This window comes from Octopus sinensis, linkage group LG5, assembly GCF_006345805.1.
Source record: "Octopus sinensis linkage group LG5, ASM634580v1, whole genome shotgun sequence".
NCBI lineage: Eukaryota > Metazoa > Mollusca > Cephalopoda > Octopoda > Octopodidae > Octopus > Octopus sinensis.
The window spans coordinates 22,427,618-22,452,754 of NC_043001.1; the positions used below are offsets into that span (position 1 = coordinate 22,427,618).

At 36.4% G+C, this 25,137-nt stretch overlaps 1 protein-coding gene across 3 annotated transcripts; it reads left to right on the forward strand.

Annotated features, from left to right (window-relative positions):
• Positions 1-25,137, forward strand: LOC115211970 (60S ribosomal protein L27a). Of its 3 annotated transcripts, XM_029780742.2 has the most exons (6): positions 1-6; positions 11,741-11,755; positions 13,620-13,683; positions 14,087-14,162; positions 23,762-23,939; positions 24,967-25,137. In XM_029780742.2, exons 2-6 carry the CDS (start codon positions 11,753-11,755, stop codon positions 25,093-25,095), a joined length of 450 nt encoding a protein of 149 aa, XP_029636602.1. In that variant the 5' UTR covers positions 1-6; positions 11,741-11,752; the 3' UTR covers positions 25,096-25,137. The 3 variants fall into 3 exon arrangements, with proteins under 3 accessions (XP_029636602.1, XP_029636603.1, XP_036359110.1); XM_029780743.2 differs by lacking the exons at positions 1-6; positions 11,741-11,755 and adding an exon at positions 11,838-11,856; XM_036503217.1 differs by lacking the exons at positions 1-6; positions 11,741-11,755 and adding an exon at positions 11,951-12,001.

The window sequence follows — 25,137 nt, forward strand, 5'->3', positions numbered from 1 at the left end:
TTTGTCGTATAAACTATTAAGACCACCTATGATATACTATTTTAATTGCTATCATAAATGAGGAGAGATCTTGGAAACTTTCCCATGTGCTAGAATGTACTTTCTCAGTTAGGTGAAATGATAAACCAAGTTGTAATTTATCATGAGAATGTCCAAGTGGGAAAGTTTGTAATTTGAAACCCACCTAGAGAGTTTTCATCTCTCTTCACCTTTCCAAAACAAGTAGTGAGTGTAATTAATTTCATGCTCTGTTAGTAGGACTTGCTGAATAAAATGTAGTTTATTCAAGAAGATATAATGATGTTAAGATACGGCGAAATACCGAAGGTTATGCAATCATGCATAAATGATCATTAAGTTTACTGCTTTTAAGTTGTTTTTACCTTTCTTTGCTTTATTTTCTTGCTACATGTTTCCTTTCTCAAGCATACACTTAAAAAAATACAAGAGATCACCATTTTTATATTATCAAAGTTAACCAAACATATAAGGATTAGTACTGTGATCAATGTGCCCATACCAACTAAATGAGAATACAAGAAATAGAAATATTATCAAAATATAAGGACCAGGAAATCCATATCATAAGAATGTGGAAGATATTTCAAGCACTGAAATTTTTATCACGCTAGGATTAAAATCTGTGGTTAAAACAGAGTTGCTTTTTACTCTCACACCTTTCTTGACAGGTACTTTGAGAGACAACACAAAATCAATATTTTAAAAGTATTTTTTATTGGAAAGTAACAATGCATTAGATTTATCTCTGCTAAGTAATTTGATTTTGATAATACCAGAGGACCAAGGTGGCAAGCTGACACAATCATTAGCACACCAGGCGAAATGCTTAGCGGTATTTCACCTGTTGCTACGTTCTTAGTTCAAATTCCACCAAGGTTGACTTTGCCTTTCATCTTTTCACGGTCGATAAATTAAGTAACAGTGAAACACTGGGGTCAATATAATCAACTGTCCCACTCCTCCAAATTTCAGGCTTTGTGCCTATAGTAGAAAGGATAATACTGGAGGACCTGCAATCAGTTCATTAATTTCTAAGTAAATCCAAAATAATTCAGTTAGTCTTACTCTTCTGAAACAAACTTCCACCAGCTCCTACAGAAAAAAAAACAGAAGATTCTTCATCATCATCATTATCATCATTTAAGATCTGCCTTCCATGCTGGCATGTGTTGGAGAGTTTGACAGGAGCCAACCAAGCAGGAGCTTGCACCAGACATCTGTGTCTGTTTTGGCAGGATTTTTACAGCTGGATGCCCTTCCTAACACCAACCACTCAGCAGAGTGGACTGAGAGCTTTTTACATGGCACAAGCACAGGCAAGGTCAGTTTTAGCAAGGCTTTTACAGCTGGATGCCCTTCCAAACGCCAACTGTGGACTGGATACTTTTTACATGACATCAGCACCAAGTAACTTGCAAGACAAAGATCTTTCATATTTATCAAATTCAAATCTCTTTTGAAACTGAAGTACATTTTGCTTGTTTTAGGACAAGGTTACGAAACTTACAGGAGTTATAGCTCATTTTAAGATGGCAATTTACCTAGATGGAATGCAGTTCAACATTAAACCTAGAAGCAGTACTGATTCAATCTTCTTTGATAGGTAACTGTAGGAGAAGTACTTAACCTGGCATAAGCCACTCTACATCATATTTGTTGACCAGATGGTGCTTTAATCAAGCTGTGATGTGCTTATTGGTGAAACTAGGATTACACACTTGGATTTTGCTGATGATGCAGTTATTCTTGCTGAGTCTCTGGGTGTCTTAAGGACCACACTCCTTTCACAGAGTGAGGAAGTGGAACCATTTGCCTTAGAGGTTTTTTTATGTGAAAACAAAGATCCATTCTCTTGTTAGCTTACTGGGAAACTCAATTTCATCTGTCTCTCTTACAGGTGAGAATGTTGAAGTTGTTGACTGCTTCTCTTATCTTTGCAGTGTGATCCATAGCAGCATTAGCTGTGAGTCTAAAGTCTTAAAAAGACTTGAACATGTTGGTACAGTTGTGAACTGACTGGGCAAGGAAGTTTGGCATTGCCAATATCTGAGCAAGAGAACTAAGGTTTGTGTCTTCAGGTTTCTGATCCTCTCTGTCTTGTAGCAAGACTATGACACTATCTGAGGCCCTTAGGAGCCACCTGAACTCCTTTAGTACCAGGACACTTTGCAAGATTATGGCTTACCATTGCTCAGATTTTGTACACAACCAACTATTCTACTCAGAAAATGAAAGGCATCTTGTTACTTGCATGCTTTGAGAGTAGCAGCTCAAACTGTTTTGTCATGTTGCTCAATCTTCTTTGTTGGAACCTGCCTATTGAGTTCTCTTCTTTGAGGATATTACTTGAGTGACAGCTCATGTTGGTCAATACCACATGCTCATGACTGATGACGAATTATCTTGCAGAGATGGAGAATGAGGGTTGCCTGGAACAACCCAAGCAAATACTGACAAATGGTGGATACAGCAATGCACTGAAATGGAGCATGCTTCCATATGTAACCTAATGTTGAGTTAGATGCATGGCTTATGAAAGCCATACAAGCCATGCTCAGAGGCACAGGTCAGTCATGGGTTCAGCAATGAACTTAATATTTAAGTAGGGAGTTCATCAGAACTCTGTCCTCAGCTCCTTTCAGTTCATTATTATGCTCCCAGTCATAACAGAGGAATTAAAACCAGCTAGCTGTCTGATGGCCATCCTAAAACTGAATCACAAATGGATTTAAAGAAGAACTTCCAACTGGAGCAGCAAAAGCTAGAATTGAGAGGTTTCAAAACTAACTTAGTAAAAAAGTATTAGTAAGTAGGAAAGAAAATAGGACCTTATGATCATTAGGGAAATGGCCATACCTAATATGCAGAAAAGGAGCTGGTAGAAATTCCATATAGTGTAGCCAGTGTAGACTACAGACACAAGAGATTCAGTGTGAATACAGAGAAAGGACACTTCATATGTGACAGGTGCATGGGAACAATAAGTGCTAAGAGCTCACTGAAAATTATTCTAACAAATGCTTGGAAGGTTTTTTTAGAAGAACTTTAGCTTTTGATGTTCAAGTGATTTTAGTAACAGAGCAGGTGGATGTTCTAAAAGCATTGAAGCTGGAGTGAGAATGGGATGGAAACTGTTCAGTGAACTTCTATCTTAACTGGTAACAAAGGCTTCTTCTGAAGGAAGGAAGCGCAGGTTGCACAATCATCATCATCAGCATCGTTTAACATCTGCTTTCCATGCTAGCATGGGTTGGACGATTTTGACTGAGGGCTGGCAAACCAGATGGCTGCACCAGACTCCAGTCTGATCTGGCAGAGTTTCTACAGCTGGATGCCCTTCCTAATGCCAACCACTCCGAGATTGTAGTGGGTGCTTTTTACGTGCCACTGGCATGGGGGCCAGTCAGGCAGTACTGGCAGTGACCTCACTCGAATCTTCTTACACATTCCACTGGCACAGGTGCCAGTAAGGCAACGCTGGTAACGATCGCACTCGAATGGTGCCCTTTTATGTGCCACAGACACGAAAGCCAGTTGGCTGCTCTGGCAACAATCACGCTCGGCTGGTGCTCTTGGCACCCTACTAGCACGGGCACAAGTGCCAGTAAGGCGATGCTGGTAACAATCACACTCGAATGGTGCCTTTTATGTGCCACTGGCATGGAAGCCGGTTAGCCGCTCTGTCAACGATCACACTTGTATGGTGCTCTTTGCACCCTGCTAACACAGATGCCAGTCATCGAATTTGATTTTGATTTTGATATATTAATACACAGTGTGATATGAAGGCACATGGCTTAGTGATTAGTGTATTTAACTCATGATCATAAGATCATAAGTTCAATTTTCAGTAGTGTGTTGTGTCCTTGAGCAAGAATTTTATTTCACATTGCTCCAGCCAACTCAGCTGGCAAAAATGAGTAGTACCTGTTTCTTTATTACCCACAAGGGGCTAAACATAGAGGGGACAAACAAACAGATTAAGTTGATTACATCGACCCCAGTGCATAACTGGTACTTAATTTATTGACCCTGAAAGGATGAAAGGCAGACGAAAAATGAGTAGTACCTGTAGTTCAAAAGGTCACTCTTGTCACATTCTGTGTGTCACGCTGAAGATCCCTGAGAACTACATTAAAGGTACAAGTGTCTGTGGAGTGCTCAGCCATTTGCATGCTAATTTTACAAGCAGGCTGTTCCATTGATCGAATCAACTGGAACACTTATTGTAACTGACAGGATGTCTAACCACAAACTGTGATGCTGCATACTGATGAGATGCAAACCTGGAATGCAGAGGACTAGCAAAATCTAGGAAGAAACAAAGCCAGCATGCTTTGCCGGATGTGTAATGTTAGGGTACGTGAATGATGGTTTGTAAAAGAGTTGAAAGAAAAACTGGATGTTAGAGGAATCAGATGTAGTGTGCAAGAAAGAAGACTGTGCTGGTACAGGCCTGTGATGTGTAAAGAGAAAGGAAGCTGGATAAAGAAGTGTCAGATGCTGAAAGTGAATAGAACTTACATTATAATATCTATAATGAACTTATTGTAGTTCTCAGGTGCACTACAACTCATTAGTAAAAGTGACCAAAACTGCATGAACAGTATATAGAATATGCACAGGAAGTGAACAGTGAATCACAAAAAAAAAAAAAGAGAGAAATGGTGAAAGAGGTTCCATTTACAAAGAAAGACTTGGTAAAAGGCGGCAAGCTGGCAAAAACTTTAGCGCTCCAGGTGAAATGCTTAGCAGTATTCCGCTGAGGTCGACTTTGCCTTTCATCCATTCGGGGTCGATAAATTAAGTACCAGTTACGCACTGGGGTCAATATAATCGACTTAATCCGTTTGTCTGTCCTTGTTTGTCCCTTCTGTGTTTAACCCCTTGTGGGTAGTAAAAGAAATAGGTATTTCATCTGCCGTTACGTTCTGAGTTCAAATTTCACCAAGGTCGACTTTGCCTTTCATCCTTTCGGGTTTGATAAATTAAGTACCAGTTATGCACTGGGGTCGATGTAATCAACTTAATCCCTTTGTCTGTCCTAGTTTGTCCCCTCTGTGTTTAGCCCCGTGTGGGCAATAAAGAAATAAGAAAGACTTGGAATGAAATTTTGAAGACAGATCTCAAGAGTTACATCTCATGAAAGAAATGTCAAAGAGGAGTGTTGATTGGTGTTATAAGGACCGCCTACCATGGAAAAGACCCCAACATTAGTGCAAACAGGGCTAGAGAAATGTTATAAATAAAGATTGAAAGGTATAAGCTATGTTTGTGTATGTGCATGTATGAATGTGTGTGGGAGAGAGAGAGAGAAAAAAAAAGAAAGTGAAAGAAAGAGAGAGCATGAGTGTGCGTGGTGTATGTACTGTGAAACCTACTTTTGTTGCCTCCCCTGCATTTTGACACCCCCTTATCTCCCATTTCACTCCTTTCTCTGTCTCCTTATCTCAGTCATTCATCTCACTATTACTCACTGCTCATGCAATGACAGATGGAACAGAATCCTCCCTCATTTTATCTCCTACTACCATTCTGGTCACTGTAGTTCCCCTACCCACCACGAGATCTATGTATGAGATTGCATTGAACTTGTTCTCAATATGCTCTACATTCACCCTCTCTATACTAACAATCATCTATCTCTCTCTCATCTAAATCACTCTGTTTCTACCATTACACTCTTGCTCCTTTCATCCATCCATCCATCCTCACTTTTCTATTATCATTGCTCTCTCTCTCTCTCTCCTATTATTTCTTTGATTATGTTGCCCAGAGCATTCATATCTATCTCAGAGTACTGAGTACCATTTTACTCTGTTAGGGTACCAGGAAATTCTTTTAGCATTGATGTCACTTTTTAAAAGGGTTGGAGAATGAGCAGAGAAGTATAAGCTCAAGAAGACCCTTTAACCTTGCTTTATGGGGGATATAACAATCTTTCAAATGTTGATGACATGATGGCAGGGTCACATTTATGTATGGACCAATATGGGTCATGGCCCAGGGATTTCTTTACTCAGAGAAGCCAAAAGCTTGGAGTTATATATAAAAAAATATACTTACAGCAATCAAATAAATAATTTGTAACATTTTTTTCACTTGTATAAATTTTTAAAAATCCAATTGTGTTTTTTTTTAATTATCAAGCCTCTTTTATTTATAAGGGTCCTTTTTGAGACTCTTTTAAGTTTTGTGGCCTCTTAAAACTGTTTGAGATTCTCTTTATTATCGTATTATATTTTGAACTTGCTCACCTTTAAGTAATGCCTTTTTAAATTGTTGCCAGAGCATCCGTACTGGTGGCACGTAAAAGGCACCATTCAAGCATGATTGTTACAAGCATCGCCTTACTGGCATGTGAAAAAACATTTGAGCAAGGTCGTTGCCAGTGCCGCTGGACTGGCTCCTGTGCAGGTGGCATGTAAAAAACACCATTTAAGCATGGCTGTTGCCAGTACTGCCTGATTGGCCCTCATGCCCATGGCACATAAAAGCACCCACTACACTCTCAGAGTGGTTGGCGTTAGGAAGGGCATCTAGCTGTAGAAGCTCTGCCAGATCAGATTGGAACCTGGCGCAGCCATCTGGTTCGCCAATCCTCAGTCAAATCGTCCAACCCATGCTAGTATGGAAAGCAGATGTTAAACGATGATGATGAATATTGAAAATATATTTCCTCCTGAAAATAAGTTCTGAAAACATTTACAAAATCGTAAGGATTCCCCAAACCAAGTACGCAAGGGCCCCACTTTATAGGATGCACTCTGTAAAGAGTTGACAGAAAGTGTGAAGAAAGCAGAGGGTTGACAGAATTTGTTGCAAGCTCATGTTATGCTGTTATGCATAGTTGTTTATAAGTTAGCTGTGCTGCATGTTATTCATACATGACAAATGCAAACAGAATAGAATATATTTATTTTAAGGTCTATTGTACATATTTATATATAATTTCTAATGATTGCTGGAGATGTGGGAGGTTAGAACTGAGCTTCATGAAACTAATATCAAGGCTTGAGAAATTGGAAAGACTTGGCCTGAAATTAGGAAGAATTCTTCTTGCTTCTAGCTGGATTCAGCACAGGAAACTGGACACTGTAATTGGCTAATTGCTTCATTAAGGCAGCTGTGGACTCTGCATGTGTGCTTGCTTTTGGTGAGATGTCAGGATGTGTGTTCTCTGGTAGCTTTCTCAACATCTACAGTTGTCGTTGTTGAGAAAGCTACCACCGAAAATATGGGAACCTGAAGAACATTGTAGATCAGTGGTTCTCAACTGGAGCCCACATAAGATTTTGTTCTTAAAATTTATTTGCAATAAATTGGTATTACTTCTACAATACACAAAATATTTTGATATATTTTTTTAATACAATTCCTTATATCTCTATATAAAAAGCTGAAGTTGTCTGTGTATAGCAGGTTTGGTAACCTTCAACTAACACCATCTCCTCCGAGACCCTGCGGTGCAAGTTGACCAAAATTGAGAGTATGATAGAAGAAGGCTTGCTCTTCCTACTGTTGACAAAAAAATTCAAATTGGACCATGTTAACACCAAAAATTATTTATATCAAAAAGATGCTTTTTTTTCTATGAAAATCCCTATTTCTTACGATTTTTTTACTGTGTCGTCATTTTTTGGTGTATTTCAACCAGAAAAATGTTCACTTAAAGAGAATAACAAGCTACATAATGCAAAATTTTTACTTTTCAAAAATTCCAATTCTAAAGGGTCGAAACAAACCCAAGCAATACTGCTAGTAATATTTAATTACGAAAATATGAGATTTTTTTGTAACATCGAATGGCTATGAGGGTCCAGTAGAGTAAAATAGGAATCAAAGGATTCCATAGGTAAAAAGTGTTGAGAACTACTGTTATAGATGATGTTCATGGTATTACTTGATATTGCTGCAAACCAATTTGTTGATGATCAGAACATGCTGCATAATTTGAGCATGGTTTATGCGTGGTATGGATCTTGCAATTGAAAATCTGGGGTTCACTTCTAAGTCTCACTACAAACTCCTTGATCCAGTCTTGCTGAGGACACGACAGCCTCTTTAGATCTGGTGCCATAATAAAATGTATTCTGTGCACTCTGTAAAGTGGATAGTAATGGGAAGGTTATCCAGCCATTGAAATCAAGCTGGAAACAAAACATATGATCCTCTGACTTGTTTACGTGAAACAGTGGCTCCAGTTAGAAATGTCTTGGACTATCGAAATTAAATTCGATGACTGGCATCTGTGCTAGTGGAACGCTAAGAGCAACATCCGAGTGTGATCGTTGCCAGAGCAGCTAACTGGCTTCCGTGCTGGTGGCATATATAAAAAGCACCATTTGAGCATGATCGTTACCAGTGTCGCCTTACTGGCACTTGTGCCGGTGGTACGTGAAAAAACATTCAAGTGAGGTTGTTGCCAGTGCTGCTGGACTGGCTCCTGTGCAGGTGGCACGTAAAAAACACCATTTGAGCATGGCTGTTGCCAGTACCGCCTGACTGGCCCCCGTGCCGGTGGTACATAAAAAGCACCCACTACACTCTCAGAGTGGTTGGCATTGGGAAGGGCATCCAGCTGTAGAAGCTCTGCCAGAACAAGATTGGAGCCTGGTGCAGCAATCTGGTTCGCTGGTCCTCAGTCAAATCATCCAACCCATGCTAGCATGGAAAGCAGATGTTAAATGATGATAAGGATGATGATGATGTAACAAACTGTGACAGTATGGAAATTAGACATAAAATGACGATATATATATGTATGTATATGGTTGAGTTCTCAAATAATACCTTTATCACATATCTGTCTTATCATTCATCTCAATCACTCATGTTCCTCTTCAGAATGAGATAATACTTCAGCTCCCAACAATTACAAGCCCTCTATGTATATGGTTCAAAATCCACAATGAACAATTGCTCTCACATCTGGAATGAAGCTGTCGCTCCATGCACAGATATCTTAGGTTGCATCCAAACAGAATATTGGTCAAACTAGCTCCTTGAATATTTAACCCTTTCGTTACTGTATTTATTTTGAGATGCTCTGTGTTTCTTTCAATTACTTTAGATATAACATAGAATTTAGTAAAATGACTTAGCTATCATTCAGCTTGTGTTAGGAACATAAATTGTGACTAAAGTTTGGTGGAAGATTTTAATTCAAAACTTATGAAAACAAGACATTTGTACTCAGAGCCAGAGCCAGTTTCAGTTGGGTTGGTAACGGAAGGGTTAACATTTTCACTATAAAAATAATTACATTTTTACATATAATTGATAAAATTTTTTAATGCGGTTGACCTTTGAATTAAACAAGATTCCCTGCCCTTAATCTCTACTCTAGAAGGCATTATCTTACACAGACCATAGGAATTTGTGGTGAAAACATTTTTCAGACCAGAGTTTCAGAAAATTCACACTGGTTGGCTTTGTTTCTTCATATCTTTCAGAAAAGTTGGTACTTTTAAATGAAATTTTATACTAATACCTGCCAGAGTGTGTAGATTAGAATATGTGAATTTAATACAAAAAAGAAAATTGGTGGTCTTGTATATATACATATTGACATATTTCAAAATTTTATTTCTAAATTTCAAATTTCATTTTGTAGGTATATGTGATTTGTAAGTATGTGTGTGTATGAGCTGATCAATTTTGTTTTTCCTATTAAATTTCACAGAATTAATGGTAAACTTATAGGGTTATTTCTGAAAACTTTATCCCAAAACCCCGAGGGCGTAGCCTGTATCAAAAGATAGTTGCTCATCTGCAAATCATTGAAAAGTGAAAGAAACTGGTATATGATGATTACTTTATGCACTGCACAATTTTATAGACTTAATGCATACCACTCTTCCTATTTGCCTTACCCTCTTTTTCTCTCCATTTTCTTTTGCTTTTCGCTTTCCCTTCAACTAATCACATGAAAGTGTTACAGACGGACAATATAACGGAGAAAAAAATAACTTAGTTAAAAAGCGAAATTACACATTTCACTCACCACCATCTTTCCCTTCCCTCCCCTTAAACTAATTACGTGGAAGCGTTACGGACGGGCTAAGGAACAGAGTGACAAGCAGGATTATTATAAGATTTACACACTCTGAGAGGTAATTGTAGAAAATTGAAACATTGCCAATTTTATTAAAATATATACATTTTCCTGAAAGATATGAGGAAACAAAGCCGACCAGTGTGAATTTTCCGAAACTCCTCTCCCCATCCTCGGAAAAATATTTTCACCATAAATTCCGATATAATCGGAATCTACACCATCTGAAGTATATTTGTAGTAAATTTCGTTAAAAAAAATACCCAGTCTTCAGCAATTTATGAGGAAACAAACTCGAGCAGAGAGCACACTTGTGTAGGTATGCTGTAATTCGATTATATTGCTTGTAATCAAAGGGTCATATTTTTTCGCGGATATCCAGTACAGTTCCAGATCAAAATGCCGTGCATTTTCCTCCCCTTACATTCAGAATCTAAATCAGTTTGGGCAAAACTGCAGTCGGGGAACTTTCTGAATGGCACATCTTTTTGGGGCGGAGTTCTGCTTTTACCCTGATTTAAATACTTCCAATTTTCGCTAGCATTACCTTCACTTTCACATCTGAAAACGATCAAATAAATATTTTTTTGTGAAACAGACGATTATATCAGTAGTTCCGGCATGTACTTTGTCAGGGAACGCTTACACGATTTTCCGGAGAACTAAGAAAAATAAGACTTTAAAATTGATGAAGGGAAATAATTTATTCTTATCTCTCTCTATATATAAAGCTGAAGTTGTCTGTGCATGGCAGGCTTGGTCGCCTTCAACTAACACTATCTCCTCTGAGACCCTGCGGCGCAAGTTGACCAAAATTGAGAGTATGATAGAAGAAGGCTTGCTCTTCCTTCCGTAGAAGAAAAAATTCAAATCGGTCCATGTTAAGACCAAAAATTATTTACATCAAAAAGATGCTTTTTTTTCGATGAAAATCCCTGTTTTTTACGATTTTTTTACTGCTGTGTCGTCATTTTTCGGTGTATTTCAACCAGAAAAATGTTCACTTAAAGAGAATAACAAGCTACATAATGCAAATTTTTTACTTTTCAAAAATTCCAATTCTAAAGGGTCGAAAAGAAAACAAGCCCGAGCAACGCCGGGGGCGATCTTTCGTCTGTAGTAGACCTTTCCGTAAAAAAAATTTTTTTAAATTACATATGGGCTTGCGGGAACTTTTGAAGTAATATACATACATATACACATACACCGAGTAAAAAATTTCAGTTATCTCTTTCTTTCACACACACTAACATACTGTCTGTCTCCCACACCCCATCAAACACACACATATACCTCAATGCTTGCCATGCACGGTAACTTCAAAAGAACTTCCCTCGTCATACAATCGCTTTCTCTTAGTCTCTTTCGCTCTCATTACTTCAAAAGTTCCCGCAAGCCCATATGTAAAAAAAAAAAATTTTTACGGAAAGATCTACTAGAGACGAAAGATTGCCACGCCGGGTTATACTGCTAGTATATAAATAAAAATAATAACCTATCCGAAGACCTTTATTTTACGGTACCCAGAGGTACATGCTAATTGAATGTACCTAGGCAATACGACAATCTTAGCGCAAAGCAGTAAAACGGAAGCTCTTTACAGGAAGTCAGCGTTAGGCATGTCAAAATATATCGTAATTTCCGTTGTGTATTCCTTTTGAGTTCTTTCTCATAATGGTGAGTACACTTGTCGAATCGTATCTGGCATGAAATCCATTTCAATCATATTGTTTTGAAATATTATTTTTTGCATATCCACTATATTTTAACTCAGTATGGTATATTATATTTAACTAGTTTATTATTTCTGTTATTTGAACCTTAGATTTTATTTTAAATTGCTTTAAACACATGTAGCCATAATCCCTTCGCATTCGTTACAAATTTATGTCCTTTTATAAAACTGCGATTTATAATTTTTTGATAAGTGTCCTGAAGTACTACATATTTATTTAAAACTTTGCTTTTTACTTTAAATGACCGTTCACTATTCGAAGATTTAGTTTATCGTTAATTGAATCTTAATTATATCCTCAATATAAGTTCCTATTAAACCTGAGCAAGTTCACGTGTTTCATAAATATACATTCAAAGATTATTGTGTAAATAGACTCTCAATTTATTAATACAGCAATATTGGACTTATGCTTGTGGCGATCTTATATTTATTAAGAATACGTATGCGAAATTTATCTACACATCTATAGCTCCAGAACTTATCATTTTAGCCATTTCTCACAGTTTTTGGGGAGGCAGTAAAGACCTTAAGCTTCATCTGTACAACTATCTTTGCCTAATTTCCATTTTTTAAAGTCAGCTCTGTCGAATTCACTGCTCCAATTTGTATATATAAAGTATCAAATATTACACAACATACTGTCTGTCTCCCACACCCCATCAAACACACACACACACATGTACATCAATGCTCCCATGCACGGTAACTTCAAAAGAACTTCCCTCGTCATACAATCGCTTTCTCTTAGTCTCTTTCGCTCTCATTACTTCAAAAGTTCCCGCAAGCCCATATGTAAAAAAAAATTATTTTTTTACGGAAATCGACGGAAAGGTCTACTAGAAACGAAAGATTGCCATATATTTTTGTTTTCATACCTCCTTCTGCAATTATGAGAAACCCTCTGCTCAGCATAATTATTTGGAATAGTCCTTAAAATGACACGTCAAATATCGGCAGAATAATTTTCTTAGCACCAATATTTTGGATATGGGTGTTTAGAAATAACACCTGCATTGGTCTATGTTAGGGAGCGAAGCATTAAAGAAACGGGCACTGTTTACATTCCAGGGCAATGGAGACATAACGTATTGAGGGACTAATGCAGTTTTGCACTTTTCTTTGAAAAAGTGGGATTGTCTCCACCATGTGCACCGAATAAACATTGCTTTCATTATTTTGTACAGGTATTTACAAAATAGTTACACTTATTAGCGAGGATTGCCTTGCTATACGTATTTATTTTGAAAGATGTTGCAAACCAGGTTATAGCGGTACTACTAGCGAACAGTGGTCCCGGTACGCGCATCCGCGTTAGCTAGCTAGTCGTAAGTAGTCGATCCTACAACGACTACCTAGCAAAGTAAATAGAACACAAAATAAATAATTTTTTTTTACACAAAGTAAATAACAAAAACACAAAGTAAGGATCGACTAGTTATGACTAGCTGGCGCGCATCGCGACCACTGTTCTCAAGTAGTACCGGTTATAAGCATCCTGCAGTTAACGTTCAGACGTGTCTTGATAGACAATACGCTAAGAGTACCCCGGCGTGGTGCTTCAACTCTCGGTTCTAAGGGAAAAAATAGAATAAAGGACTTTACAGTCATAAGTAGTTGGAATTTGAAATTGTGGTTGGTTTGTTGCATGCATATTCAGGTGCGCTGTATCAAGCTTTTTTTTAATGTACGGCTGTTTTATACTAAATTATATTTACAAAATAAATCGTCCAAAACGTTTTTTTTTCTTTCCTAATTATGCTTTGCTAAGTCCTAGAGTGTCAGATTTCGTATTTTCTCTCTTAGGCCACAAAAAGGAAGAAGACAAGAAAATTAAGAGGACACGTGAGTCACGGACACGGTCGAGTTGGTAAGACAATGGTTTTTTTTTTTAATTTTACATTTTCAAAAAATTCAGCTGGGGGTTTTGAAAGTTCAAACGTACAATATCAATAGCTTATTACTTTGTTGGTGTTTGAGATTTAAGAGTGGAATTAGGCTGTAACAATTGAACAATCAATAGTTAGATCATGTATATTTCGAAGACTGGACCCGGTGCGCGCACACATATTTGTTCTAAGAAATAATTTATTTACTTTCTTTAAAAAATTATTTTATTTTATTCTGTAAAATCAACTCATTTGCATACGCGCAAGTCGTAGGATCGACTACTTACGACTAGCTAGCGCGTGTGCGCGCACCGGGTCCAGTCTTCGCTAGTAGTACCGTATATTTCTAGGTATTTTCAATGAATATATTCATTTCTTACTTAGGAAAACACAGGAAGCATCCTGGTGGTCGAGGTAATGCTGGTGGTTTGCTGCATCACCGAATAAACTTCGATAAATAGTAAGTATCTGATTGGTTCAATTATTGCGTAGCACAAAAGCTGGCGGTGGTTAGCATGCTTCTCATTGGTGCTGGAGTGGTGGAATGCAGGGCTTTTATTGACCAGGAGAACCAGATTGAATTAGTAAGCATAGATACTTGAATCATCGTATGAGGTGCAGTACGTGTAAAGAGTTCCCATGTACTTTTATTGCTGCTTCTGTCCAGATCTATCTGTTGGTATTGTATAGCATGCAATTTTTCTTGTTATAAATTTGGTCTTTTGGCATTAAGTGCTCCTACGTTTCTTTTCTCTATCAGTCTTGGGTCATATGGTTGTGATGGAATCTTATCACAGAAATCAGTTGCGTTAGATTGGTCTAGCATTTTTGTGCTGTAAAAATTGTATTGTCTTCAACATACTAAATATGATGCTGCTGGAATCGGAAAGGCTCCCTTCAGTATAGCAAAGGGGCTAATGCAGATTCATGCCTCACCTTGAGAAGTGCATTTTTCTGAAAAAATTTAAAATAGGATTCCTAGTTTTTACATGTCGGAGATTATGAATATGCAACCCCCCCCCCGTTTTAAATGTATATTACATTGTGGAAATTTCATTAACGTAGGTATGTAAATGTGGAAAAATATAGGGATTTTAGCAATATCGAAACAGTTTCTATAGTTTAACCAAATGAGCATAGAAAGTGTGAAAAACCTGCTTTAATGAAATTTCTACACTATACATTTAGAATGGGGTGGGGTGTAACTTTTTTTTTTTTTTGCATATTTATAATCTCCGACATGTAAGACTTAGGAATTCAAATAAGCTTTTCCAGAAAAATGCATTTTTCAAGGGGAGATACGAATCTGCATTAGTCTTGCAAAAAGTCCTCTTTTGCAGCAATATATTTAAGTTCTTACAGCATATGATATTAGGTATTTGGAAAGTCAATCATAAACAGGTTATGTACTGTTTTTAGTTTTGAGAGTTTTCAGAACATCAGACTAAATTTTAGATAAAATGCTAAAACTTTGTTTGATGAAAACAAAATTTCTCAAAACTGTTGTAGTTTTCATCATTTACAATAGATGAATGCCATTAACTTGGTGAGGTTTGTAAATGAATCTTCTCAGAATGTTGTTCATATTCTTTGTCCAGTTCCATATGATGGCATTACTAGTGTTTATCATTACAACCTGGACTACATCAAATGTGTTCTGTCTTCAGCTGCAAGGTCAGTCTTGTAACAGTCCTCAATGTCCACAACATCATAACAGTAATGTTTTGACCTGTTCATTAGCGTACATCGAACTGAAATACACAAATTGTGTTTCAACTAAATTCAAGACATTAGACTACATCTTTATTTTTCGTTGGGTAAAATGGCACAAATTTACTTAAATATTCATAAATATGTAAATTAAGTATATACCACATCCCCATGTGAGCCATTTTATGAGAAATAAACATTTAATAATGTTGTAAAATTTAATAAGGGGCTCAAATTTCACCCCTTGCTCTATTTTAAATTTTGAACATTTTCATTCATTTATTTCTCTATCTACCCCTCCTTGTTCCATAGTCAACTAAAATGTGGTGGTCCTATACAAGACGGTGTTACTGTTGTTTTTAGCCACAGGAAGACCTATCTATCTCTTATACACCTTTCTATATACTTATTGAACTTAAAAGTTTCAAAACGTGGTTTCCTGCTCATCTAGAATCTGTCATCTAAACCATAGGCAAAAAAAGTTCAAAATTTTAAATGGGAGTGGTGGTAGGGGTTTTTTTTTTTTTTGCATATTCGTAATCTCTGACGTCTAAAACGTAGGAATCTGGAAAAAAAAACTTTTCGAATAAATGCATTTTTCAAAGATAGGTGCGAAACTGCATTAGTCCCAGGGTTTCTTTTAAAAAAAGTGAAAACTTGGTAGGTGGGAAGAATTAAAATTTTGAAATGCTGATTTTTCTTCGCAGATTCGGAAGTATTGTTCATATTTTTTGTCCAGTTCCATATGATGGCATTACTAGAGTGTTTATCATTACAACCTGGACTACATCAAATGTGTTCTGTCTTCAGCTGCAAGGTCAATCGTTAATCTTGTAACAGTCCTCAATGTCCACAACATCATAACAGTAATGTTTTGACCTGTTCATTAGCATACATCGAACTGAAATACACAAATTGTGTTTCAACTAAATTCAAGACATTAGACTATGTCTTTATTTTTCGTTGGGTAAAATAGCACAAATTTACTTAAATATTCATAAATATGTAAATGTTTATCATTACATCCTGGACTACATCAAATGTGTTCTGTCTTTGGCTACAAGGTCAGTTATTAATCTTGTAACGGGCCTCAACGTTTACAACATCATGATGACAATATTTTAACCAATTCTATATCATATTACCATTTTTCTAATTAAGATACTTGTTTCTTAATTAGTCAAGACTCCAGACTGGTTCTGTGAAACAACTTCAATATTTTATTGGTAAAATAGCACAAACGGAATGAGAGAAATAGGTGACAGTTTAAAAGTGAGTGTGTCCACACAACAATAACAATCTATATACACTTGTGTGCTTTGTATTTCATGTTTATTACAAAGAAAATGTGTCCTAAAGTAGTTTGTCAGTTTTCTATATTCTCAAACTTGTATATTGTTAGTTTCGTGATAATTGAATCTTGAAATTATTCATGCTTCTGTCCAGAGAAATGTTCACGTAAATATATTAGAATACTCATGAAAACTTGAAGGGAATCAAATGTGCTGAAGCAGCTGGCAAGATATTCCTTTTGTCTGTATCTTGTTTGCTCACAGATGTCAACTGTAATATTGAGATAATTCAAACCAATATTGAAACTATCGGTGCATATCCATGCTGTGCACTAAATTGTGATAGCAAGGAAAGTGTTCTCACAATTTGTAATCTTCTTTGGTGTGTAAATTAAGTTCCTGAAGCTATTTTGCATTGGTTTTCTTCACTCAGAACAGACGTGTATCATTAGCTTGGTGGTGATTGAGATTTCGTAGAGAGTGTTGTCCATGTTTGTGTCCAGATCCATGCTATGACATTAAATATTAGAATGCTTATTATTTGGTGATAAATGTGTAAAATAATTTGTTGAATCCTGTTGTAGGATATTTTGTTTCTGTCCATTTCCATGTGATGACATTATTAAGTATTGTTTATCATAACTACTTGGACTACATCAAATGTGTTCTGTCTTCGGTTGCAAGGTCAGTCATTAATCTTGTGACGGTCCTCAAAGTTCACAACATCATAATAGCTATTTTTTAATAAACCATTCACACTGGTGTAACATCATCATCCTCATCGTTTAGCGTCAGGTATTGTATCTCCATGATGTCAGGTAGTTAATTGAAGGTTCACAGTATTATTCATATTCTTTGTCCAGTTCCATGTGATGGCATTACTAGAATGTGTATCATAACATCCTGGGCTACATCAAATGTGTTCTGTCTTCGGCTACAAGGTCAGTCATTAATCTTGTAACGGTCCTCAATGTTCACAACATCATAATAGCTATTTTTTAAAAAAAACATTCATACTGATGTAACAAGTACTGTATCTCCATGATGTTTTATGTTGTGGAAACGTTGAATATAGCATAAATATGGCAGTAGGTTGTATTGGAGTTTGTTGTTTGTAATAAAGAAAACAAATGTGCAGAGATGAGACATTTAAAGTTGCAAGTAAATAAAAGATAAAACGAAATAAATTCGAAAATTATTTATACAATCTAATCATACCTTTCAGCGGTGGTGCCCCAGCATGGCCGCGGCCTTCGGGCTAAAACATTTTTAAGGATTTATACCTATATACAATATTTCTATCATGGAAAGTTGTAAAAGATCCCACTGTACATACTGCAACCTTGCAGAATGCACATTGGAAAGACGTTTCAACCGGCTGTCCACTGGGAGTTTTTCTTTGTTGATAGACATTCACGGCACTGCTTTTTGTGACCCTTGAATTGTTTTCTAATTTATGGAGATTGACTGAACTCAGGGATATCTCTCTGGCAGGCTTTGCTTTTTCTTCCTCTAGTTATTTTTTTGGAGGAATAGCCTGTCCTCAACTGCGTTGCTACATCTGCTTAGAACTGCAGATGGTCACACCGCTATGCTCATGTTTACTATATATTACACCAGGTATCGCCATCATTTATTACTCGGTCTGCCAACCGGATAATAACTCTTCACCTGGTTCAACCGATCCACACCATCCATGTACCTGTTATTATCAAGGTTCACAAACGGGGTGCCATTTTCATCAACACATGGTTGTGCTGTATTAGATGGGAAATTTATGTCTCTTATCTCTGTATGTGGTTGCTAGCAGATTTCCTTTCTGCCATTGGATTATTTCATCTTTTCATTTTGCTTTTATTTATATCCAACAGCAGCCCTTTTCTACTAGCAATTACTGTAGGACATGTATACGTTGCCACAGCTTCTAACTCCACTGCAAGTTTGACTGAACTAAAAAAATTGGTCCAAAAATAATATAAGGTCCTGGTTATAGCATGGAATTGATAAATTCCACACCACATCGTACCCTAGGCCATGCTGACTAGCATTATTGTCTCTTCCCTGTATAAAAACTAAATCCACAGCAGTACTCACAAACTTTGATCTCCCATTTCATGGGCTTTCCTAGCATATACTGTTTTACATTCTGCATAATGGTTTGTTTCCGCAGTGATAGCTTTAAACAAGCATACTGGAAAAATAAGAAAATGAAGTCTAGCAGTTTCGCTTCCTAAGAAAGACTATGGGTTGACTCCGTTTCCCCAGAAAAGTTGTTGATAGAAGCATTTAAAAATTTTTTACTCCATTCCTATGTAAAATTGTCCTCTCTGTCGCTATTGCTGCTTTCAGTTTCTTCAGAATTGCTGGTTTCGGATACAGAAATATCCTATTCATTCTCATACACCACGTGCTTTTGTGCCTCATTCTTTTTCTCTATATCTCCATATCTTCCATTGAAAACCCTTCAAATTCAGAATCACTGCTTGATAGCATGAAACTCCTATCCATTTTCAAAGTTGGAAAAAAAAAAAAAAAAAAATTGGTGCTGCAAAAATGTGGGGGAAAAGTGAAATCGTGTTTTCACGAATGTACTGAGATTTGTGTTCAAATTCACATTTAAATAACAATGGGTGCTCTACAGAAGGGTTAATATTTTACCCAAACATACATTGTTACCATGGTAAATCTGGATAAATCTTGAATAAATTGTAAGTAGTCGATAATTGAGTCTTCTCAGTATTCATATTCTTTGTCCAGTTCCATGTGATGGCATTATTAGAATGTTTATCATTACATCCTGGACTACATCAAATGTGTTCTGTCTTCGGCTACAAGGTCAGTCATTAATCTTGTAACGGTCCTCAATGTTCACAACATCATGATGACAATATTTTAACCAATTCTATATCATATTAGTATTTTTATAATTAAAATACTTGTTTCAACCAAATTCATGACTTTAGTCTTTTATGGGTAGAAAGACAGTCTTATAAAATTAAATAAAGTATCCTGAAATGAACCGCTCCTGCTTGGAGAGTAGTCATGAATTTCTTGAGCCGAATGCATATTTGAAAGTGGGTTCACTTAAATATTTATGACGTTACTCATATTTACTACATAAAAAGCTGATGTCTAATACTTGTCCTGCAAACTATTTTCACAGCTCATGAGCTGATTTATACTACCCATGTAGCTGTTAAGTTAGAAGTTTATGGATGGTGTGTATCATTTAGATGCTGTTGGGCACAAGTGAATAGAGTATTCTATTTGCTCCTTTGTCCTGATGGGGTCGCTAGCCAAGTTCCTTCAATTAGTAGTACTTGATGTTAATTTCACAAATCTGCAGTAGTTTGATGTCCCATTTTGCTGGCTTGTTTGGCACATGCAGCTAGAATTATATCTTGTCATTTTATCTCGTCACCCCTAAGGCAATGGGCAGCCTGCTGGTCATGATATTGCAGATGTGAAGAGTTCACTTGTGTTCCATTGAGGCAGATTCTTAAAACTCATTCAATTTATAGCAAAGAGCTCTTGAAAATAAGAATCCGTGGTCTCTAGCTGTATCAATTTATTTTTTACGTGATTACTGCAGTTATCTTCTAAAACAGTGGTTCCCAAACTTTTTAGAGTCGCGACCCACTATTTATCACACCAGTTCATGACGGCCCATTTAGAAGTCTTGAGCTATCTCAACAGACAGCAGTTAAAGCTAATACGTAATTTTATAACTTTTTGCAACCCACTAAGATTCCGTTCGCAACTCATAGTTTGGGAACCACTGTTCTATAATATTTTAGTAAATACTAGGTCAGTTTTCAGTTAGTAGGTGGATTGCACAAGGTCAGTATTTTTTAAGATTTTCACTTGTTCTGTTGCTTACAATATTAGAAATTGAACAAGCAGTTATGCTTGTTGCATTTTTCTTCTGATTAAGCAGATCTACTGATTAAAAAGTAGTTGTTATGACATCAGTTTTTATATATTTGTTAGGGACTGCATTAAGGTGTACAGGTGTGTGTAATATATAAATGATGATATACAGATTTGTGTGTGTATGCCTGCTTGTATCCACTTTAAAATGGTAACACCTTGTTATTTGTGATGCTGTTTAGTACAAAAGAAATGTCCTGAAACTATTTGCTTTCTTTTTTTTCATTTACAACATTTGTATAACATTCATGTATCTGTCCAATTACCCGTGATGGCATTAAAATGTTAGAATGTTCATCATTAATCATGTGGACAACATCAAGTGTGGTCACTCGTTGCCTGCAAGATTCGTCGTCTTGATGATCTTGACCACAAACACTAAAACTATAATATTGAATTAATTCAAACCAGTACATGAAACTGCCTGCTGTGCTCTAAATTGTTATAGCAAAAGAAATTGTTCTCACAACTTCTAATGCTTTTTGGTATGAAAAGTCAATTCCTGTAACTATTTTGCAATGGTTTTCAATCACAATAGTTCCTTGTTAGGTTGTTGATAACGGACTGGAGAATATTATGTTTGTGGCATTAAATATTGATAAACATGTCAAATTGTGTTTGATCCTCTCCTTGGCTACTGTTTTGTTTCTGCCTATATGATGACTATCATACAAATTGGAGCGTTATCATCTAAAATATTGCAGTGGGAAATAAATGATCTGTTTTCAGTCATCAGGTAGATTGCACTGGGTCAGTATCTGAAAAATCTTGTATAAGTTGTGCATCTCATGGTAGCTGGTAAAATGATGATGTTTGAGTGAAATAGTTATGTACATTAGGCAATGATTTTTGCATCCATTTAAATGTATGCAATGTTGATATGGTCATATGTTTTTCCAGTTCCCTCTTTGAAATGGCAAGAAAGTTCAGTTGCGTTTGACATTTCTTGGTTAAATCATCCATGCCAGCATGGAAGTCTGATATTCTATTAGTTCCTTTTGCTGGACTGCTAATTTACTGGCACTTAGATACACCAGCATTGGTTTTCAAGTAGTCGTGGTGGACAAAAGGACAGGCTTCATTCAGTTTCCATCTGCCAATTCCACTGACAAGACTGGTTGTCTCGAGGGCTGAGTGGAAGATACTTTCACCAAGTGCCATACAGTGGGACAGATTGGACTGTCATTGGGAAGCTAACTTGGGTTACTACTAGCGAACACTGGTCCTGGTGTGCGCATCCGCCATAGCTAGTCGTAAGTGGTTGATCCTACAGCTACTTGTGCGTATGTTTAGTATTTCAGGGCTGAATACATGTCAAAGAAAATTAAATAATATTTTTCGAACAAAGTAAATAATTTTAAAACTTTATAAACAAACTAAGGTTAGAGTTAGGGTTAAATAAATAGGTTTAGGGTTAAAAAGTCGACTTAGGACTAGCTTGTGTGTGTGCATGCACTGGGACCACTGATCGCAAGTAGTACCCTAACTTGTTACCACACCTGGTATACACGCATGTTCGAAGGAAATTTGTTTCTTTGTATACATGGTGAATGTTGCATAATTAATTCCAGAGTGAATATGATGTTGAGAAATTAGGTGGTTTTTAATAGGTCAGTGTTCTCACGATTTGTAATCTTCTTTGGTGTGTAAATTAAGTTCCTGAAGCTATTTTGCATTGGTTTTCTTCACTCAGAACAGACGTGTATCATTAGCTTGGTGGTGATTGAGATTTCGTAGAGAGTGTTGTCCATGTTTGTGTCCAGATCCATACTATGACATTAAATATTAGAATGCTTATTATTTGGTGATAAATGTGTAAAATAATTTGTTGAATCCTGTTGTAGGATATTGTTTTGTTTCTGTCCATTTCCATGTGATGACATTATTAAGTATTGTTTATCATAACTACTTGGACTACATCAAATGTGTTCTGTCTTCGGTTGCAAGGTCAGTCATTAATCTTGTGACGGTCCTCAAAGTTCACAACATCATAATAGCTATTTTTTAATAAACCATTCACACTGGTATAACATCATCATCATCATTGTTTAGCATCAGGTATTGTATCTCCATGATGTCAGGTAGTTGATAATTGAAGGTTCTCAGTATTATTCATATTCTTTGTCCAGTTCCATGTGATGGCATTACTAGAATGTTTATCATTACATCCTGGGCTACATCAAATGTGTTCTGTCTTCGGCTACAAGGTCAGTCATTAATCTTGTAACGGTCCTCAATGTTCACAACATCATAACCGTAATGTTTTCATCTGTTCATCAGTACACTTATAACTGAAATACACACTATATTCAGGGCTTCAGATTAGTTCCGTAAAACAAGTTTTACATGACAGATTACAATTGGCATTCTTGTAATGGTCCTCAACATTCACATCATAACAGTAGTATTTGAATCAATAATTCAAACTATTGTTGTAACTGGCACCTTCATGTTGGAGGCTGCTGTTTGGCCACATGTCTGTCTCAATGAAACTTCGGTTTTCACATCCACTCTTCCATGCTTGTACAAATTTGCTAACTGACCTAAGCAAGGCAATATTCTTCTACAGCTAGACATGTTTTCATGAAGATTACAAACGAATGGCACTGCATGATTCATTCATTTACAATGTGATTTCCAGACGTACATAGTGCTGCACACACCATCACTTAACGTCCCTCTTCCATGCTATCATGTTGGTTGGTTCAACAGGCACTGGTATGCCAGAGGACTGATCCTGTGCCAAGCTCCACCATCTGCTTTGGCATGGTTTTTATAGTTTGATGCCCTTCCAATCTCATTGATCACGTTAGAATATTAGAATGTTCTTCATGCAAGCATGGACAAACATCGTGGTCAACTGGAGCAAAATAGTCATTTTGTGTTAGTATCTTCACAAACATTGGAAAGGTAATATTGGAATAACTCAAACCAATATCGAAGCTGCCATTGCATCCCCATGTGGGGGATTCAGCGCATGGTTACCCCAGTCAGCAAGAGAAGTGCTGGTGGTGTGCCAGAGAGTACTCTCAAGTTAAAAGGTGAATTATTGATCCAGTGTTATTACCTGTGTTTTCAGCCTGATCATGGAATTCTTCAATGTCTTTTTTTTTCTTTTCTTTTCCAGCCATCCTGGATATTTTGGTAAAGTTGGTATGCGGCATTACCATTTATTAAAACACCATTATTATTGCCCAATCATCAATATAGACTCATTGTGGAATTTGGTCCCAGAAAACATCCGAACTAATTATATGACACGTCGGCGTGACAAAAGAGCAGCAGTTATTGATTGTGTAAAACATGTAAGTTCCTACGTACAGTGTTCTTAACATGTCTCTCATATGCATTACTTCTTAAAACTAATGCAAGTTTTTAACTTGTATATTATTATGTAATGCTACAGCAATATTGGGGAATATCCAAAGTAACTAAGTGAATTTATAGTTGCTATTTCAGCCTCAAACATATATTCATATTTGTCAACATTTTTGATATCAATCTGTTCAAGAGTGTTTATCCTACATTATCCACCTGATGTAAGGAGGTATTTTCAAACTGGTAGAAATGCCACCTAATGGAGGAAGTAGAGCCATCAAGTTCTGAAATTACATGTTGATTGGAATTCACTATTTAAAATTATTTAGTATGCTGTTTGTCATTTTGTGATACCAAAATGCTAGAGACTATCCAAATATAACCCTTTTGTTACTATATTTCTAACCAAGATACATCCCGTATGCGTTTCAATCCAATTCAATTCTAAAATAATCGTAAATTTAGACAAGTTACAAAATACAACTTTTACTTAGCATGATTTTTGGATTACAATTGAAAAGCTTCCTGTTTGAAAGCAAATTTAATTACAGGTAAATTCAACAAAATATAAGATTAAAATTTTGTTTAAGCATCAACTTCGGAAATGAATTATTTGTTAATATTCAATGAGTACACAACAAAATTTTAATAGTGGAGAATTATGCAAATTATTGGATTATTGGATTATTTATCAGTTGAACCTCATACACTTAAGGCAGGTGTACCATAAAGGTAAAACGAAATACTAGGGTTTGTCTTATGAAACTACTCGACACCTAAATTTTTCTTTTTACTGATGCAACTGTCTTATTCCCAAGGATATCATGGTGACAACTTTGGATCTCAAAATACAATAACCGAGATTAGTTCCAGTACTTCGTTAGTTCATCAATAATTTGTATTTTTAGTTGTTTCTGCAAGTAAATTTATGTTTTCAAATATTCTACACAAGTAATTTTCGTTTAGTTTTCTGTACCTAAATTTTTGTTAATTTTCATTTTGTTTTATTTGCAGGGTTATTTTAAAGTACTTGGTAAGGGAGAAATTCCTAAAGCCCCAGTTATTGTGAAAGCTAAGTTTTTCAGTAAACTAGCTGAACAGAAAATCAAGGCTGCTGGTGGAGCTTGTCTTCTTGTTCCATGAGCACTCAGTTTGAGTTCAGAGTAATAAATGTCTTAAAAAGTA